This window comes from Tamandua tetradactyla, chromosome 12, assembly GCF_023851605.1.
Source record: "Tamandua tetradactyla isolate mTamTet1 chromosome 12, mTamTet1.pri, whole genome shotgun sequence".
In the NCBI taxonomy this organism is placed as follows: Eukaryota; Metazoa; Chordata; class Mammalia; order Pilosa; family Myrmecophagidae; genus Tamandua; species Tamandua tetradactyla.
The window spans coordinates 40,983,924-41,003,179 of record NC_135338.1 but is presented as its reverse complement, the minus strand read 5'-3'; the positions used below and the strand labels follow the sequence as shown (position 1 = coordinate 41,003,179).

Sequence of the window (19,256 nt, the reverse complement as noted above, 5' to 3'; positions counted from 1 at the left end):
GAAGCTGCATCTGAGCTAAAAAAAAAAAAAAAAAAAAAAGAATTACTGATTGCATATGTAGAATGGTATGATTTCTAAATGTTGGGTTAATTTCTTTTTTCCGTTAATTAACAAAATAATAATAATAATAATAATAATAATAATAATAATAATAATAATGCTTTCTCAGAAAGAACTATACTTCTCACAATACCTCCATTTGTTTTATTGGCCAGAACTTGGTCAGGTGGACGCTAGGTGTAAGGGAGGCTGGAAATTCAGAGAATAGGATTGTTGTATTTGGTTGAAACCTTTGGAGCTGGAAGGTGAAAGGAAGCAGATGCTGGGGATGCAGTTATCCCTGTCTGCTATATACCTATTTTCTGGAAAGCAGAATGCAGAGTAATAGAAAGAGGGTTGAATTTAGAGTCAGAAGACTTGGGATCTTGTCCCAACTCTATCATTGGTTATCTGTGTGACCTTGAACTAGTCACATAACCTCTCTAAGCCAGTTTCCCTCTTATCAAATGAAGAAAACATCTGCCTTAGTTATCTCAGGGTTTTGAAACAGTCTCTGAAGTTCTTTGCATTCTGTAGTTTTTGGCAAGCGTATTGTATAAAAGTAAGTCTATTACATTGACTTTATGAAGTGTCCTTTTCGTGTTTTAACATCTCTAAAGTTAGATGCATTTTACTATTTGTGGCCTTTTAGCTTCAGTGAAATATAATAGTAATATATTAAGTTTTTTGGAAGGCCTTAGTGTTATGCCAGGGAATATGGCCACTATTGTGATCCAGAAAACTCGTGTAAATTCCTAGGAAACTGATAGTCTTGTGTTAGAACAATCAAAGCGATGGATTTAAAATATTGATGAAAAGAAATAATCCATAGCTACCTTTCATACAGGGCAAAAAAATCGTATCTTCAGCCTAACATTTGAAACAAAGGTAAGCCAAGAGTTTACCAAGATGCAGTTCGTTAAGTACCTTCTAAGAATTTAAAGTACTGGAAAGTGTTCTGCAAAGCTTGACCTCCTGTGAGGACCATTAATCGAATGTAGCAAACAGTTCAGGTTCCTGGGGATGTCATTCAGGGCCACGACCTTAGGAAAGTACCAAAGATCAGAGGCACTGCCTAACCTGTTTTTCTAGCCAAAGGTAACTTATATCCTTGACTCAGGGGCTATGGAGTTGTTGGATAACACAGCCTTCAGGGTTGTTTATTTTGAAGAAAAGTCACACGATAGAATATGTTGTAGTCATAATTTTGGGATATATGTATAAGTGTGCATGTACATACATATGGGTGTATCTGTATGTATGTGTGTATGTGTATATGTACATTAACACATACACGCAAGTAATGTGACTTTAGAGGTGGGAAAGTGTATTAGTTAGGGTTCTCTAGAGAAACAGAATCAACAGGAAATATCCATAAATATAAAATTTATAAAGGTGTCTGACATAACCTTGGGAACGTAGAGTCCAAAATTCATAGGGCTGAGAAGCTGACGATTCTGATGGAGGGTCTGGATGAACTCCACAGGAGTGGCTTGCTGACCGAAGCAGGAAGAGAGAGAAAATGTCTCTTCTGAATCCTCCTTAAAAATCTTCCATTGATTAGATTAAATGTCACTCATTGCAGAAGACATTTCCCTTGGCAGCTGTGGATGTAGCCAACGTGATCATGGTTTAATTCTATGAAATGTCCTCATAGCAACAGACAGGCCAGCACTTGCCAAACCAGACAAATGGGTACCACCACCTGGCCAAGTTGACACTTGAACCTGACCATGACAGAAAGAGTCAAGGAGAGCTAGGAAATTGTAGTGTAGTGATTGAAAGAGAGAAAGAGGAGGGAGTATCATCTCTATATTATGGAGAATCATAGACAAATGCTGACTATAGCAAAAACATGATACATGTTCCTTTTGAAATTCTTTCTCTAAGAAAGAACTTGATTTGAGGTTAGGATGTTCATTCTGTTCCCTCATTTCCAATGGAAATTGGAAGAGGAATGATCAGTCTCCTTTTGTTTTTAAAGAATGAAATATTTAAATGAAAGAATAAAAGAAAGAAAAAGTGCTAAAAAGATAGGAAGCGCAAACAACCAGGGTCACTAACCTCCTTTCTTCTTCAGGAGTATCAAGGCACCTGTTGATTAAAAATAGTAATGAAATGTGTTTGTGTGTGTATATGTTCTCCAGTGTTCTAGGTCCATAATCTGATTTAGAACTTTATCAAAGGATAATAGGACCTTCTAGGATTCTGTTTATTCTAATAATTTTTAAGCAAAGTAGCATGATTACTTGAATTCCTGATTAAGCTTTTATGATTTCTGTAGCCCACTGTGACAGAGGTCTCAGAATATAAAAGCACACTTGAGATGATTATGTATCATCATACTGTGCATAATTCTGAGTGCACAATACATGCTCAGTAAGTTGGTCAGTGATGTGGCTTGTAATTCTTTAGAGAAAACCATAAAGAAATACAGAGGATCCATGCAGTCTTTTACTTTCCAGTTTTCCTCTGACCCTTAGATGATTGTCCTTGAAAGGAAGAAGCTGAGGCCTTACTTGGAGTTTGAAATTAGCACCAGGTACTAGCTTAAGATGGTTTGGTGTCTCAATGACAAACAGATGGCTGGATAGCTTTTCCAGTAGCCTCAAAACCTAACTAGTAGATGCAGATATTTTTCAAAGAAGCTGTCTAGTTGAATACATATGACAGAAGAGATGTAAGAGGAAGATAGCCAGATTCTCATATTTAAGTAACCTCTTTTGGATCACTAACCAGGCAAGAATTATGTTGTGGTTGTGATATTATATGGTGTGTTGAACCTAGCAAAATAAGGCCTTGTACCAGCTCTGGATGGATGGAATTTACCCAAGTGACTATATGAAACCTTCCTTTCATTTTCATGATTTATAAAAAGTTTTATGTAAGTTCTAATTAATATTTGCAGGGCATCAATAAAAAAAGTGCCCTTATTTAGATGATCTGAACTGGTCTCTTTTTCTCTTTTAAAAAAGCAAATACAATTCAGAAAGAAATGTTTCAGGGGAATACATCCAGTTCTGGCTATGACTGGTAACAAACTAGCCCTTCTGCAGTAAACAACCACAAAACTGTACAAAATGTATGAAGCAACTGTTTTTAGGAATGGGTCCACAAGCAGCACAAGACTTGGATCCTGAGAGAAGGAGATCTTATGAAGCAAGCCCTGCAATCACCTGGACTTTCTCCCAGCAGAGAATTTCCCAACTGCAGTGCAGTAAGCTAGAGTCTCAGCAGAGCCCAGCAGGAAGCCATGAGAATTTGGGGCCATTGAAGCAGCTGGAATCTGCAGAGCAGGGCACCGGAGATTAAAAAAAAAAAAAGAGTAGCATGGGGGCAAAGAAGGGCACAGAATTCTGTTTGGGTGTTCCCAAGAATCCTTGGGGAAGGCTGGAGTGCACATGTATGAAGTGAAACCTTATTGAAAGTGGCTGCTACACTGTTGCAAATGGAAGGGACAAACAAGGTTAGGTAGCACTGCTGTTAGAACAAAGATCAACACTGCAGAGGAAGATCAGATCCAAAGTATCTTTAACGTATCTTTCGCTATTGCTAGGCATGTAAAGAATTAGGAAAATACTACCACAATCAAGGAAAAAAATATTCAGCAGAAATTAATACAAAGATGGCCCAAATTTTGCATTTAACGGATAAAGACTTTTCAAAGAACTAAAAGAAAATGTGGTCATTCATCGTGTCATCTAGGGCATCTCAGCAGAGGAATAGAAACTATAAAAGAGAATCAAGGGTGGGCCACAGTGGCTCAACAGGCAGAGTTATTACCTGCCATGCCGGAGACCCAGGTTTGATTCCCGGTGCCTGCCCAAGCGTGAAAAAAAAAAAGAGAGAGAATCAAATGAAAATTCTAGGATAGAAATGTCAAATAACTGAGACGACAAATGCACAAGATGACCTTAAAAGAAAAGAGTTGGCAGAAGAGTCTGAACTTGAAGACAGATCCGTAGAAGAGACAAAGAAAGGGACAGGAAAATGTTTGAAGAACTAATGGCTGAAATTTTTCCAGATCTGATGAAAGAAAATTGCTGTACAGATTTAAGACTTCACAAACCTCAAATAGAATGAGTACTAAAAAAAAAAAAAAAAAAAACCCAGAAGACATCATAGTCAACTGTAGAAAACCAAGCATAAGGAGAAAATCTTGAAAGAAGTCACAGAAAAAAAGACACATTATATGAAAGGAAAATAAGAACTATGACTGACTTCTTGACAAAAACAATAGAGACCAGGGGTGTATGGGTGGTTCAGTGGTAGAATGCTCGCCTTCCGTGCGGGAGGCCTGGGTTCGATTCCACCACCACCCCAAAAATAAAGTAAAACCAAAACAATAGAGACCAAATGACAAGATTCTGAAGGAAAAAAAGTCGACTTCTATGTCTAGTGGAAATAACTTTCAAAAACAAAGATGAAATAAAGAATGGGTTGTTTTAGATCAGCACTGTCCAATAAACACATAATGTGAGCCACACATGTATTATTTAACATTTTCTAGTAGCAATATAAAATTATTAACTAGGTAGTTATATATTTTTGTACTCTTTGAAATATGGTCTGCACTTTACACTTAAAGGACAACTCAATTTGGACTAGCCACACTCAATAATCACCTCTGTCTAGTAGTTACTGTATTATAATTGGATAATGTTGCTTTAGATTAAAGAGTGACTATATCAATGACCAGTTATTGCAGGGTACTTTGAAATTTATTGCTTTTTTGTTTATATGTTTTCACAATAAAAATTAAAAGAGTAAATATATTGTCCTATATTCAAATTAACCTTCCTAAAAAATTTACCTGCTCAAAGACTTGAAGAGACTACCTATTAATGTGTTAAAATTAATTAGTTCATACATGATGTCATGGAGACTTCAACATAAAGAAGAGCCTTTTCTCAGGAAGCTCACAGACTAATAGGCATGATAGATATATTAGCAAACAGTTTCATTAAAATTTGGTAAATAAGTATAGGTACGATACATTCAACATATAGAAGATATGGGGAATAAAGAGACAATGAGATTAGCAGTAAAAGAGGGTAGCGTATACCAGGGTTGTTGGTTGCAAGCAACAGAAACTGACTCTGGCTAACAAAGCAGGGAAGGAGTTTATTGAAGGGTAATGGAGAACCGTTTGGATTGGCAGATGGCTGTCAAACTTGATTAGAAAATGGGTAAGAAACATAGGACCTAGCTAATAGTGAACATAGCCAGGGTAATGCCATGAGGCTGGTTAGGATGCTGCACTGACATAGTCCCCACTGAAAATGGGATGTGACTGCCCTGGGCTTGCACTGAAATCCCATTTTCTACAGGCTGCCCTTGTGCCTTTCAGCACCCCCTCATGATTTTGATATCCATTGACAAAGCCTAGATTGATTATCAGGGGTGATGGGAAGGGTGGAGTATGCCCCCCCACCAAAGGAAAGATTTTTGATTATTGAGTGGACAAATAACATGTCAATTATAAGGGCTTCATGGCAAAGGGATTTGTCTCTTTATCTTTGGATTTTGTGATTGCCACTTGGTGTTTGTAGTAAATGATTGTTGAACCACCAGAAATAATGATTGAGCTAAAACTGAAGTTGAGTAGGAACTCATGAAATAAATATGTAGGGAGGATGTAGTTCAAAGAGAATATTTAATAATATTAAATTAAATTAACTATATGAACAGAATGAATAAATAGGGCAAGGTATATGCAAACTATCAGAGAAAAATAATTCAGCTCAGGATAATAAATAATAGGTTTCATAAGGAAGATAATAGCAAATGAGATTAGAAAGGTAGATGAGGCCAGATCACAACTGCCTGAATTGGATGAGGCCAGATCACAACTGCCTGAATTGATTCAGCAACGTTGTTGAGTTCCTACTTTGTACAAGGTAGTATGCTCAACGCTAAGGATTTAGCCGCCCAACTCGCTAATGAGACTTTCCTCTCAGGAGCTTTCATTTATTTCTCATACCCGACTTTATCATATGATGAGTCATTGAAGAGTTTTGACGCAAAGCCATAGCACGGTCATTTTCATGTTTTACAAAGACCATTCTAGCAACAGTTCACTGGTGGATTGGAGGGGGTGATACTGAAGGGAGGGAGACGGGTAAGAGACTGTTATTGTCTGATTGAGAGACAATGAGGGCTAAACCAAGGCACTGGCAGTGGAAAGGGGGAGGGTAGTTCCAAGATTTGAAACTCATTTTGAAATTTAGAGCTGTCACCCCTATTTTTCTAGTGCATTCCAATGACTACTCCCCATCCTTCTCAGAATGTAATTCCCTGTTGGCTAGACATACTAATTCTGTTCCCCCTTCCTAAAATGGCTTTGCCCTTCCATTCTATGGCTCAGGGCCCTCCCTCCCAGTTTAAAGAGCTCAGGACCATCCACTGGCCATGCCCTCCGTGGTTTCTTAATGCTTTTGGTCTCTGCCGTCACTGTTTTAATGGCTGACTGGTCAGAATAGGTTAGAGAGCAGAGGCTATTGTTTTAAGGTTGTTGTCATACCTCTCTGCAAGCAACTGAAAGTTCCTTGAGGCAGTAGCCTGTCTTGCTTCCTCGCACCTCAGGCCCTAGAATGCACCTAGTACATTCTCTTGATGGCTTCTTTCCCTGAGTGGAACGTGCTCAAATACTGTTGTGCCACTAACTTCTCTGACCAGGCTCCTGCTCGGTGCAGGATGAGAAATGTAACTCTCCATGTTTAAACACTTCAATGACTTCCCATTTCCCACCAAACTCTTAGCTTTTTAAAGTAAACTTTATAGTGATAAAATAGCTGCAACATAAAATTTGCCATTCTAAACATTTTTAATTGCACAATTCATTGGCACTTGTGTAACCATCACCACTATCTATTTCCAAAACGTTTTCATCAACCCAAACAGCAACTCTGTACTGATTAAGTAATAACTCCTCCTTCCATTTTCCCTTATCCCGTGCAGTCTCTAATCAGCTTTCTGTCTTGAATAATTAGCTTCTTCTGGATATTTCTTGAAAATGGAATCATACAAGGTTTGTCCTTTTGTGTCTGACTTATTTTGCACACCATGATGTTTTCAAGGTTCATCCATGTTTCAGCTTGTGTCAAAACATCGTTCTTTTTTTACAGCTGAATGATTCTGCATTGTATGTATATACCACATTTTTTTTATCCTTTCATCTGTTGATGGACACTTGGGTTTGGCTATTATGAATAATGTGGCCATGAACCTTGGTGTACGAGTATCTGTTTGAGTCCCTGTTTTCACTCTCTTTAGGTATATTCCTAGAAGTGGAATAGCTGGGTCATATGATAATTCTATATTTAAGTGTTTGAGGGAGCATTGAACTGTTTTCCACGATGGCTGCAACATTTTACACTCCCACTAGCAATACATGAGCATTCCAATTTCTGTTTATCCTTGTCAACATTTGTTAATTTTCATTTTTTTAATGATAGTATATGTGAAGTGATATCTCATTGTGGTTTTGATTTGCATTTCCCTAATGACTAATGCTGTTGAGTATCTTTTCACGTGCTTATTGGCCATTTGTATATCATTTTTGAAGAAATGTCTGTTCAAGTATTTTGCCCATGTTTTAGCTGGGTTGTTTGGTTTTTTAGTTGGAATTCTTTATGTATTCTGGATATTAAACCCTTATCATGTGATAAGTCCTACTTGGTCCTGTCATGTAATTCTTAATATACTGTTGGATTTGATTTGTTAGTATTTTCTTGAGAATTTTTACATCTGTATTCATAATTTTCTTTGCTTGTGATATGCTTATCTGAATAATGCTGGCCTCACAGAATGAGTTAGGAAGTCTTCCCTCCTCTTTACTCTTTCGAAAGAATTTGAGAAGGATTGGTTTTAATTTTTCTTTGAATGTTGGCAGCATTCGCCAGTGAAACAGTCTGATTCTGGACTTTTCTTTGTCCAGAAAGACAAATCCTTTATTATTTATTACGGATTCAATATCTACTTATTATTGGTCTATTAAGATCTTCAATTTCTTCCTTTTTTTTAAAAGTTCATAAGCAGATTTTGTTCATATTCATAAGCAGGTTTTATTCATTGCAACAAAAGCAGTTTTATTTATGTTTCTATGGGATTGAGGTTCACATGAGAACAGCTATTTTTTTCTAACATTAAACAGTCTTAATTATAAAATATTTATAAATGAATATTAAATAATGGATTAGAAAAAACAATATTTGTCAGTAATGATTGTTTTGAAAATGAAGAATTACTATTAAAATCTAACAAAAATACATGCAAAATTTATTGCCTTCTAAACTCTTATTTTGATAGAAACATATTTTAAGATTTACACTAATGTGAAATTGAAAATTTGTTTCCTTTTTTCTCAAAATATTACAAATTCACTGTAATTTTTTATGATACCATAAAATTACTTCAAAGATAGTGAAAACTAGAAATTGTAACCATAGCCTGAAAATTGATGATTTTTCATTTTATAAACAAATCAAATTTTTACTCTAATAATGCCTGGATGTGAAAACTATTTTTAAATGTCTTTGGAAAGAATTGCCAGTGTTTGAAAGTCCACATTCGTTGCCTTAAACAGAAATATTACAAAATGGTGTTAGCTACTGGATATAAGAAGAGATAAAGTTAGACAATCCAAATATTCACCAAATGGTAAATGAATAGATTGTAGTATTCATACATTCGAATCCAGTTAGTGATAAAAATCAATGAACTGTAGCTTCAATCATCTACATGGATGAATCTTAAAAATTCTGAACAAGAGAAGTAGGTCATGGAAGAAAACAGATGGCATGATTCCACTTAACATAAAATTCAGAGGCAAAACTATAAATGTAAACAGTGAAATGATTGACAGAATATTAGGCATAGTGGTTAGCACAAGAGGGAGAAGAGAATGTGATCAGAGAGGAGCCACAGTTGGTATCAAAGTATGGGCAATGTTCTATTTGTTTTTTTTTTACATGGGCAGGCACCAGGAATCGAACCCGGGTCCTCTGGCATGGCAGGCGAGCATTCTTGCCTGCTGAGCCACCGTGGCCCACCCTGTTCTATTCTTAAGGTAGTGGGTGAGTACATGGGTGCTTTTTACTATGTATCTTTAGATTGTCCATATAATTTATACACTCTTAAGAACATGAGAGGTAGGAAAGTGGAGACTGTAAGTAGACAACTCTTTTGAGAGACTTGACCTTGATTGGGGCATAAAGAAATAAAAGTAGTTGGGGAGGAATGTGAATGTTCAGAGGTTTTACCTTGCTCTGGTCCTTTTTAAGATATGAAAATGAGCATGTTCGAATGCCCTAGAATTCTCTTTCTTCTTGAAGGATTTAGGCAGTTTGTATGTTTCTAGGAATTTACCATTTTGTTTAGGTTCTATAATTTGTTGGCATACAGTTGTTCATTGTATCCTTACTATCTTCTATATTTCTGTAAAATCAATAGTAATAGTTATCGTTTCTGGTTTTGTTATTTGTACTTCTTTTTTTCTGTTAGCCTACCTAAAGTCCTGTCAATTTTATTGCCTTTTTCAAAGAACTTCTTGTCTGTCATTTTTATAATCTCTACTTCATTTATCTCAGCTCTAATATTTATTTCCTTCTTTCTGCTAGCTTTGGGTTTAGTTAGCTCTTCTTTTTCTTGTTCCTCAAGGTGATTAGAAATTTTTCTTCTTTTTTCACATAGGAGTTTACAGCTATAAATTTCCCCCTGAATACTACTTTTGCTATGTTGAATTTTCGTTTTTATTTGTCTCTGTGTTTTTTAATTTCCCTTGTGATTTAGACTTAGATCCATTGGTTGTTAAGAGTATGTTGTTTAATTTCCACATATGTGTAAAATTTCCAGTTTTCCTTTTGTTATTTATTTTTAGCTTCATTCCATTGTGATCACAAAAGGTACTTTTATGATTTCAATTTTTAAAAATTTGTTGATACTTTTTTTGGTAGCTTCACCTATGGTCGATCCTGAAGAATGGTTCATATGCACTTGAGAAGAGTGTGTTTTCTGCTGCTCTGGGGTGGACTGTTCTTTATATCTGTTAAGTCTGTTGTGTTTTAAGTCCTCTGTTTCCTTTATTGATCTTCTGTTTAGCTGTTCTATCCATTATTGAAAATGATGTGTAGAAGTCTCCAATTATTATTGTAGAACTGTATCTCTCTTCAGTCTGGTAGTGTTTACTTCACATATTTTTTGGCTCTTGTGAAATGCACATGTATTTATAATTGTTATATCTTCTTGATGAATTGACTCTTCTATCAATATATAATGCTCTTCTTTGTCTCTTATAACAGTTTTCAACTTAAACTCTGATTTTTGGTATTTGTGTAATCTACCCAGCTCTCTTTTTGTTACTGTTTGCATGGAATATGTTTTTCTGTCCTTTTATTTTCAATCTGTTGGTGTCTTTGAATCTGAAGTCATCTCTTGTGGACAGCGTATAGTTGGGTCATTTAGAAAATGTTCATTCTACCAATCTGTGCCAATTGTGAGGTTTAATCCAGTTACATTTAAAGTAATGACAGATAAGGAAATACTTCTGCCATTTTTGCTCTTTGTTTTCTGTGTATCTTATACCGTTTTTTTTTATCTCTCATTTCCTCCACTGCTGCCTTCTTTTGATTTTTTTTTTTGTAGTGAAAATTTTTGTTCTCTTCTCATTTCTTGTGTTTATTTTTTAGATGTTTTCCTTTTGAGTACTGTAGGGATTACGTTTAACATTCTAAATTTATAACTATCGAGTTTGAATTGATAGCAATTTAACTTCGATAGCATATAGAAACTCTGCTCCCATATAGCTCTGCCTCTCCCCTGCTTTTATGGTGTTGTGACAAGTAACATTTTTATACATTGTATGCCCAATAGCAGAGACTGTGTTTTTGAGTTCTGACAAAGTTGGTTCTGACCGTTTCTACTAGTTTTTCAGTGTTTCTGTGAGAAATGAGAGCTTGAAACTGCCTACTCCACTATTTTGCTATTTCTCTTTAACTTTTAAAGTCGTCAATCTTATGCTCTCACATTTCCCAAGTAGACACCTTTGTTTTATCAGCTTAGTTTCTGCACTTTCCCAGAAGCAAGGTAAAGTATAATGCTTAATCTTCACTCATGCTAACCCTCTGTCCCAAGAATTTCCTTTCTCCTCCCTTCCAGCCATTCAGAGCCCAGTCACCATTCAGATCCCAGGGGCTTCGAGAAACTTGCCAGGTCCCTTGTGGTTCCAGCTGTCACATATCTCCCTTATGGCTCAACTACCACAGCTCTTCCTGTGTGCCCATCAGCAGCCAGTCATTCTCAGTTTGTTTGGTTTGGTATTGTTCCATGCATCTTCATCTCACCAGCTAGATTGTGAGCTTCTCAAGGGTTGCTATCTCACGTAGTACCAGGCATATTTCTGGAAATACAGGACTCATATCTATTTCCAAGAGTCCCACCTTATCAGCCAAATTCCCTACCCCCAAATTTTAGTGTCTAAAGGAGGCAGAAAGCAGTGTCTTTCTGAATTGGCACCCGAGAGACTTCAATGTAGTTTTTAGTGTCTCGTTCAGTCCCACGGATGATACTGAGTCACCACTCATTTGTGGTCATTCTGAATATCACTTTATGATTCACATTCTAAAAATGGGGTGAGGTTTTTACCAAGAAACCAATTCCAGTATGAACATAGCCTCATAATTGTTGGGTTCCTCTGTGGGTTTTCAGCTGGCACAGCACTCCCCAAGGCCTAGTGTCTTAGGGTTTGATAGATGTGGCTGTTTCATGAAAAACACCTAGAATCTATTTTACAGGTTTATGATAGGGGGTTCCCTATGATAAATTTGTTCTTCCAAACTTTCTTGGACTACCCATTATCTGTAAGCAGCCCATACCTAGATCTGGGATGGACAAGCTAAGGAAGGATAGGTAAATCTTTGGGGTTCATCTTTCATTCAGACTTTCTGAGTGATAGGCTTGTTTTCTCAGACAGACTGTGCCTGTGTCTGAAGAGGGGGTTTCGGAATCCACCTTCCAGTCCCTGTTACTGAGAATTTGGCATCTGGGAGAACTGTCCTAAAAACTACTGAAAAGGGAAATCACTAAAACCAGAATGTGTATATGACAGAAATGGGATATTGTAATTTATGTTTGCAAAGTACTTCGGTTCAGTGATAGTTTTTATATATTCTGTAGTACTTTTTTTGCAGGTATGACCCAAAGGTTACAGCATTTGGCATCAGAAGGCCTGGGTTCAAGGGTACATCTACCACTTCTTAGCTTAATGAATCTGCAGTACCTGCTTATTATGGCATCTAATTGATCGTTCTTTGGGTAGGATCTTATTTTGGAAAAAAATAATTCCGTTTGTTACTCAACATGTGTAAATTCTTCCACTTAGAAGCCTGGAGAAAGCATCTTAGGAACCGTAGGGAGAAAGACGTGGAAACACCAAAATTGTCACATAAGTCATTTAACTTTTCTCAGTTGGTTCATGAAATCTACATTCTAGTCCCAAGACTTCCACTATCTAACTAACTGTGTAACCTTGAGTGAGGCATTCAACAAAAGTAGTGCTGGCTATAGCTGACATTTATAAAGGTCTGGAATGGAACCTGGACCATTGTAAACCCACATAATGGGTCACCTGCTATTATCGCTTGATGGTTTATCAAGCCCAGTGCTAAGTGCTTGGTGTAACATATCTCACATAATCCTTAGAATTATGAAGAGTTTTGTCATTATCCTGGCACACAGGAATAAACTGGGGCTAATAAATTGGGGGGAGGTATGGGGGAGTAGACTATCGATCTTTAAAAGATCTTTAAAACATTCCAGCTCCAATGTGTCTAGATGCTCTTCCTGTTACCCTCACCCTTTTTTCTTTTCCCTCCCCTCCCCCTTTATTTTCCCACCTCCCACTCATCCAAGAATTTCGCTGGGTTCATCATCACCATGGGATCAGCAGGATGTTTTCCCCATTGAGTTACGACACTGCATGTGTCAGCACCTGGACTTGTATTGTGTATTGTGGCTTTTTTTTTTTCTTTTACTTTTTTGGCCTGGTTTATATGCTGCTGTTGTGGTGAGAGGAGGAATCTGACGCTTTAATTTACCATTTTATCTTGGCCTCCAGCTCTTACCACATTGAGTGACACTAACATTTGATGGGGCTTGAAAAACCTTTCCTGGACAGAAGCCCTGGGATCAGCCCTTTGGGTTTATGGGCTCTGCTTTGTTCTCTGGCAAGATCTAGTTTATGAGCCCTGCATTCTCCCAGCTGTTTGCATGTCTGATCTCTTGGTGTTAAGAACCTCAGGAGAGAGACTTTGGAAAAGAGATTTCTGGGCTTTCTACCTTCCACGTAGCTTGGGTTATCCTGGCATGTTTCTACCTGGGGAGTTTCCCCAGGACATCTCATTAGGAAATTATAGCTCTATTGTAATTTACGTTTGCAAAGTACTTGGTTCAGTGATAGTTTTTATATATTCTGTAGTACTTTTTTTTGCAGATATGACACAAATGTTACAGCATTTGGCATCAGAAGACCTGGGTTCAAGGGTATATCTACCACTTCTTAGCTTGATGAATCTGCAGTACCTGCTTATTATGGCATCTGATTGATCATTCTCTGGGTAGGATCTTATTTTGGAAAAAATGATTCAGTTTGTTACCCAAGATGCGTAAATTCTTCCACTTAGAAGCCTGGAGGAAGCATCTTAGGAACCGAAGGAAGAAAGACCTGGAAACACCAAAATTGTCACATTAGTCATTTAACTTTTCTCAGCCCTTATTTCCTCATCCGTAAAAGAATTCTGGTAATACCAACCAACCCAACTACAATGGTTACTGAATGAAGTGAACATGCTATGAAAATGCAGTTCTGAAATTTATAAATTCTGTGTAAGTATTAGTTGTTTTGAGGATGTGCCATACAACAAAACTAATTGCTTCATCACCAAAAAAAACCCAAAAACAGAAGTTTTAAAGTGTTTCTACTCAGAGTTTTCCTGCTGCAGATAATAACCTGTGATAAAATTTCCTTAAATTTTTTTTTATTGTGTGTCTGTTAAAAGGCTATGAGATATAGCTTTCACAATGTGACTGTGTGATTGTGAAAATCTTGTGTCTGATGCTCCTTTTATCTACCTTGTCAACAGACGAGTAGAACATATGGAATAAAAATAAATAATAGGGGGAACAAATGTTAAAATAAATTTAGTATGAAATGCTAATGAAAGCGAGGGGTAAGGGGTATGGTATGTATAATCTTTTTTTTCTGTTTTCGTTTTATTTCTTATTCTGTTGTCTTTTTAATTCTTTTTCTGAATTGATGCAAATGTTCTAGGAAATGATGAATATGCAACTAAGGGATGATATTGTGAATTACTGATTATATATGTTGATGTTTTAGTTCATTTGTTAAATTTTTATACTTAATAAATACATTTTTTAAAAAAGGCTATGAGATGAGTTGTTTTAGAAATTAAAGTGAATGTTTGAAGTATTCATTTAACAAGAATTGATGCTGTTCAAGGAGGTTAGGCACGCTTCTGTGTATTAGACTGATTTTGTATTAATTCATTAGTAGATCAAGAGCTTAATTCAAATAACATAAACAAAATTATAAGTCAATTAAGTAGCCTTCTGTATATGTAGAACATAACTGCAATGTGAATGAAAGCTAGACTTTTATATACTAATTCAAATTGGCATAAATTGGAAATGTTTCTTAAATTTAGGTATTTCACTAAAGTCAATATTCCCCACCCCCTTACTCCACATCAACTATATGACTTCATTTCTGTTTCCTTTGCTTGGTAAACCGTGCTTGGAGATACCATCTGCAAATTGTTGGATTTCTGCCAGAGATTTAAATCAGACTTACAAAAAGCTACCTGCTTTAGGCAAGAAACTGCACTGATTAAATTGAAAAGAGTATGATTTTATTTTACCATCTGGCAAAGGAGAGTGAAAGTACTTTGAAAAGTTTTATTATTGACTTTGCAATAAGAGCATTGTATTACAAATAAAAGTATTTCTAAAAAATATTAATTGGGGGAATTTAGAAGATCTAATTGGTAACATTTGTGTGACTATTTACATCTGATGTAAAGGATTACTCCATGATGATGCTAAATAGATATTTCAGTATGAGAACTGGGGCAACACATGAGCAGAGAGAAGTAAGGCAAGTTAGAAACCGCCTGAGGCCCCCTGTGGATAGTATTGATATCCTAGACCTGTGTGAATGGGATTTAATGCAGTAGCTGCCATTTAAAATTTTTATTATTTTTTAAACAGGTTTCTGGTTACCCTGATGCAAGAAGAGCTAATCTGGCTACATTCTGAGTGCTGTCCTTTCCAAGGCCCCTGTGAGAGACCTTAGACCCAAGTCTGCTGCGCTACCAGACCCCCACCCCACTCCAGACATTGCTCTGGGGTCCGCCTGAGGCCAGCCGTGTGAAGATGACCAGTGCCTTCCTAGCATGACGACCCTGGACCATGTGATAGCTACCCACCAGGCGGAGTGGGTCTCCTTCAGTGAGGAGCTGCCCTTTCCTGACCCTTCTGAGGGTAAGGAGCGCCTCCATTTCTTAAAGTGCAAAGACTGACAAACACCCATACCTGCTTATTAGAGCTTCTATTTGATCATTCTTCATGTGGGATCTTATTATGGGAAAAAACTCAGTTTGTCGATTTCCCGAGATGCATGAATTCTTCCACTTGGAGGAAGCATCTTAGGAACAATAAGTAGGGACAATGGCCTGGAAACACCGAAAGTGTTGAATCTTTCCTTCCAAGGAACATAAGCTTCATATTTACAAAGCATTTCACTCTCAGCCTTCTGGTTGTTACTCCCAAAAGAAGTTTGGGTTACTCAGTTTTTAAATATTTTTTTGTTGGATTCAAATTGTTGAATTCACCTCCATCACAGGTGAGTAGAATGCCCTCAGGTAGATTATTTCTTTAACCTTTCTGCATATTGGTTTCCTTACCAGTGTGGTAAGGATCATCATAATACCTACTCATGGGTTGTTAGGGGGGTTAAATTAATCAGTATATGTAAAGTGCTTAGAGCAGTGTCCAGCACATAGGAAGAGCTCAGTAATTGTCATCCATGATCATGGTAAAGATGAATATATTGACTTAGGGAACTAGTACTTGAGGATAAAGGTCAAGGTGGGATCAGGTAGTTATTTGCAGAGTCAGGTCGGCTGGTTCTGTTCTACTGCAGCCACTTCTGCCAACCTTCTAGCCCTACTGTCTGAACTCATGCCAGCTCCATTTACAGCTTCTGGAAACTGTGAGTCGGTGCACTGGCCAATATGGTAGCCATGTGGCTACTGAGCCCTTGAAATATGGCTAGTCCAAACAGACATGTACTGTAAGTGCAAAATTCACACTGGATTTCAAAAACTTACTAACAAACAAGTTAAATCTCCTGAATAATTTTTCTATTGATTACATGTTGAAATTGTATTTTCAATATATTGGATTAAAATATGTTATTAAAATTAATCTCATCTGGTTGTTTTTGCTTTTTTGTTTTAATAAATATGTTTATTATTTTGCTTTTTTGCAAAATAATATGTTTATTATTTTATGTTTATTATTTGCAAATAATATGTTTATTATTTTGCTTTTTTGTTTTAATAAATATGTTATTAAAATTAATCTCATCTGGTTGTTTTGCTTCCATGTGGCTACCAGAAAATCTAGAATGACATGTGTGGCTTGTCTTTTCTATCTATTGGCTAATCTAAAGTCTCAATTACCTGGAGGTGGGCCAATTTCTTTGGCTAGTGATATGAGAGAACAGCCTTATCGTCTTTGCTTTTTTTAAGTTATCATATAGTAAAATTACCCTTTTTTGGTACAAATTGATGCATTTTGACAAATGTAAAGATTAACATAACTACTACCATAATCAATACAGTTCTTTTATTATTTTACTGGTTTTTTTTTAAGTGTGAAAGCTTTTAAATGTTCCAGGACCAGGAAAGTGGTACAAGGCTACAGGAAGAGCTTCTGTCTTGCATCCAAGTGCTCATTAGTGCAGGGGTTGCACTTGGTAATCTGCAGACCTGGGTACTTTAGGCTACACTATGCAGTTGTAGTTTGAATTTGAATGTCTTTCGTCCAGGCAGAACTTCTCCTGTTTAGCCTGAGCCTCCACCATTCCCTATTGCCTTTCATTGTCCCACTTGACTCAGTTACGTTTCCTGCTTATCTCCTATAGGTGTTTCCATTTGTGATCCCCAGCACTGGAATAAATTCTGGGATAAGAATAGTGAACAAGACTCCTGACCTCCACCTGACTAGATGTTGATCAGGGGACACACTGAGATTATGGTTTCTATACATTACTAGGCAGACAGCCGTTTAGCATAGAGGTGGGATGGGCATGGCTGCTTCTTCTCCCATGCCCACTATAATGGGGAGTCCTGCATTCACCCTTTCTTCATCCTTCATTTTTGCCTCCCACGAAGAAGAAGAAGAGTGACCTTCCTCACATGATGGCAGTGTTTGATGTTTGTTTCAGGGGGCACGGAAGAGCACCTCCCAAGATTGTCATCTTCCTCAGACCAGTCTGAGGACTCCTCCAGGGAGAGCCATGCGCTGGATGGAGGTTCTCAGGACCTTTCCCACTCGGAGCAGGATGACTCCTCTGAGAAGATGGGCCTCATCTCGGAAGCAGCCTCCCCTCCCGGGAGCCCTGAGCAGCCCACACCTGACCTGGCCTTGGCCATCAGCACCTGGGTTCAGTTTGAAGAGGACTCACCCTGGACTAGTACATCACCACCTCATAAAGAAACAGGTAGGACAGGTGGGGAGGTTAAGAAAGGTCCTGGCTTAGGTTTTTGATCACCAGGGATGCTTTCCCATGAAAAATCTATAGGGCCACCAGGATTCTGTTTTACTTACTCCAATGCCCTGAAGCTTCGGCCACATAGGAGAGAGTGCAGGTAGAGATTTCATCTGGTTTAATTCTATTCCTAGTTTTGATAGATAGAAGTTTATGAAGGAATTTGTGTGTTCTGGGCTGTTTTCAACCTTTTACCCTTGCCACTGGCTACTGATCTGTCTTTGGAAATATGTATGCATATTTGTTTATTAAAGTTTGGAATTATGTTTAGTTAGCACCTGTTCTAGTTTGCTAGCTGCCGGAATGCAATATACCAGAAACGGAATGACTTTTTAAAAGGAGAATTTAATAAGTTGCTAGTTTACAGTTCTAAGGCCGAGAAAATGTCCCAATTACAACAAGTCTATGGAAATATCCAATCAAAGGCATCCATCCAGGGAAAGATACCTTGGTTCAAGAAGGCTGATGAAGTTCAGGGTTTCTCTCTCAAGTGAGAAGGCACATGGTGAACACAGTCAGGGCTTCTCTCTCAGCTGGAATGGCACATGGCAAACATGGTGTCATCTGCTAGCTTTCTCTCCTGGCTTCAGGTTTGACAAAGCTCCCCGGGAGCCATTTTCTTTCTTCATCTCCAAAGGTCGCTGACTTGTGGACTCTGCTTCGTGGTGCTGCAACATTCTCTGCTCTCTCTGAATCTCTCTCATTCTCCAAAATGTTTCCTCTTTTACAGAACTTTAGAAACTTATCAAGACCCACCCAAATGGGTGGAGACATGTTGTCACCTAATCCAGTTTAACAACCACTCTTGATTAAATGACATGTCCGGGGAGATGATCTGATTACAGTTTCAAACATACAGTATTGAATAGGGGTTATTCTGCCTTTACGAAGTGGGATTTTGATTTAAAACTTGTCTTTTCTAGGGGACATACATCCTTTCAAACCAGCACAGCACCTAAATTTTAAAATCCTTATATGTACAAATGAATGTCAAAGTGTGGATCACAGACCATCTCCAACAGAGTTAGCAATGGGACCAGTTAAACCTGGAGATTCTAGGCCCCCAGATCTTCAGGGGTGAGGACTGTCATTAATGTTAAATCCCTTACTGTTTGGCATTTAAACAGCCAGAAACTCGACTGGGGAACTTAGTGAAGCCAGAAGAGTTGTTTGTTACCACCCTGGTGACCTGGCTACTTATCTTATTGCATGCTAAAGCTTACCAAGGCTAATTGGATAATCTTTGAGACTGTGTCAGTTTTCTGTTTGCTATTTTAACAAATTACCACAAACTTAGTGTCTAAAACCCCATACGTTTATTGTCTTATAGTTCTGTAGTTCAGAGGTATAACACAGATGTCACCGGGCT

At 37.5% G+C, this 19,256-nt stretch overlaps 1 protein-coding gene across 2 annotated transcripts in view; it reads left to right on the top strand.

Moving 5' to 3' along the window:
* STON2 (stonin 2) overlaps positions 1 to 19,256 on the top strand; it is a 208,796-nt gene that overhangs the window by 53,784 nt on the left and 135,756 nt on the right. For both annotated transcript variants that reach the window (XM_077123232.1, XM_077123233.1), the window contains exons 2-3: positions 15,322 to 15,594; positions 17,564 to 17,839. In XM_077123232.1, coding sequence (XP_076979347.1) covers positions 15,507 to 15,594; positions 17,564 to 17,839 — 364 coding nt within the window. In that variant the 5' untranslated portion in view covers positions 15,322 to 15,506. The remainder of the gene's footprint in view (positions 1 to 15,321; positions 15,595 to 17,563; positions 17,840 to 19,256) is intronic.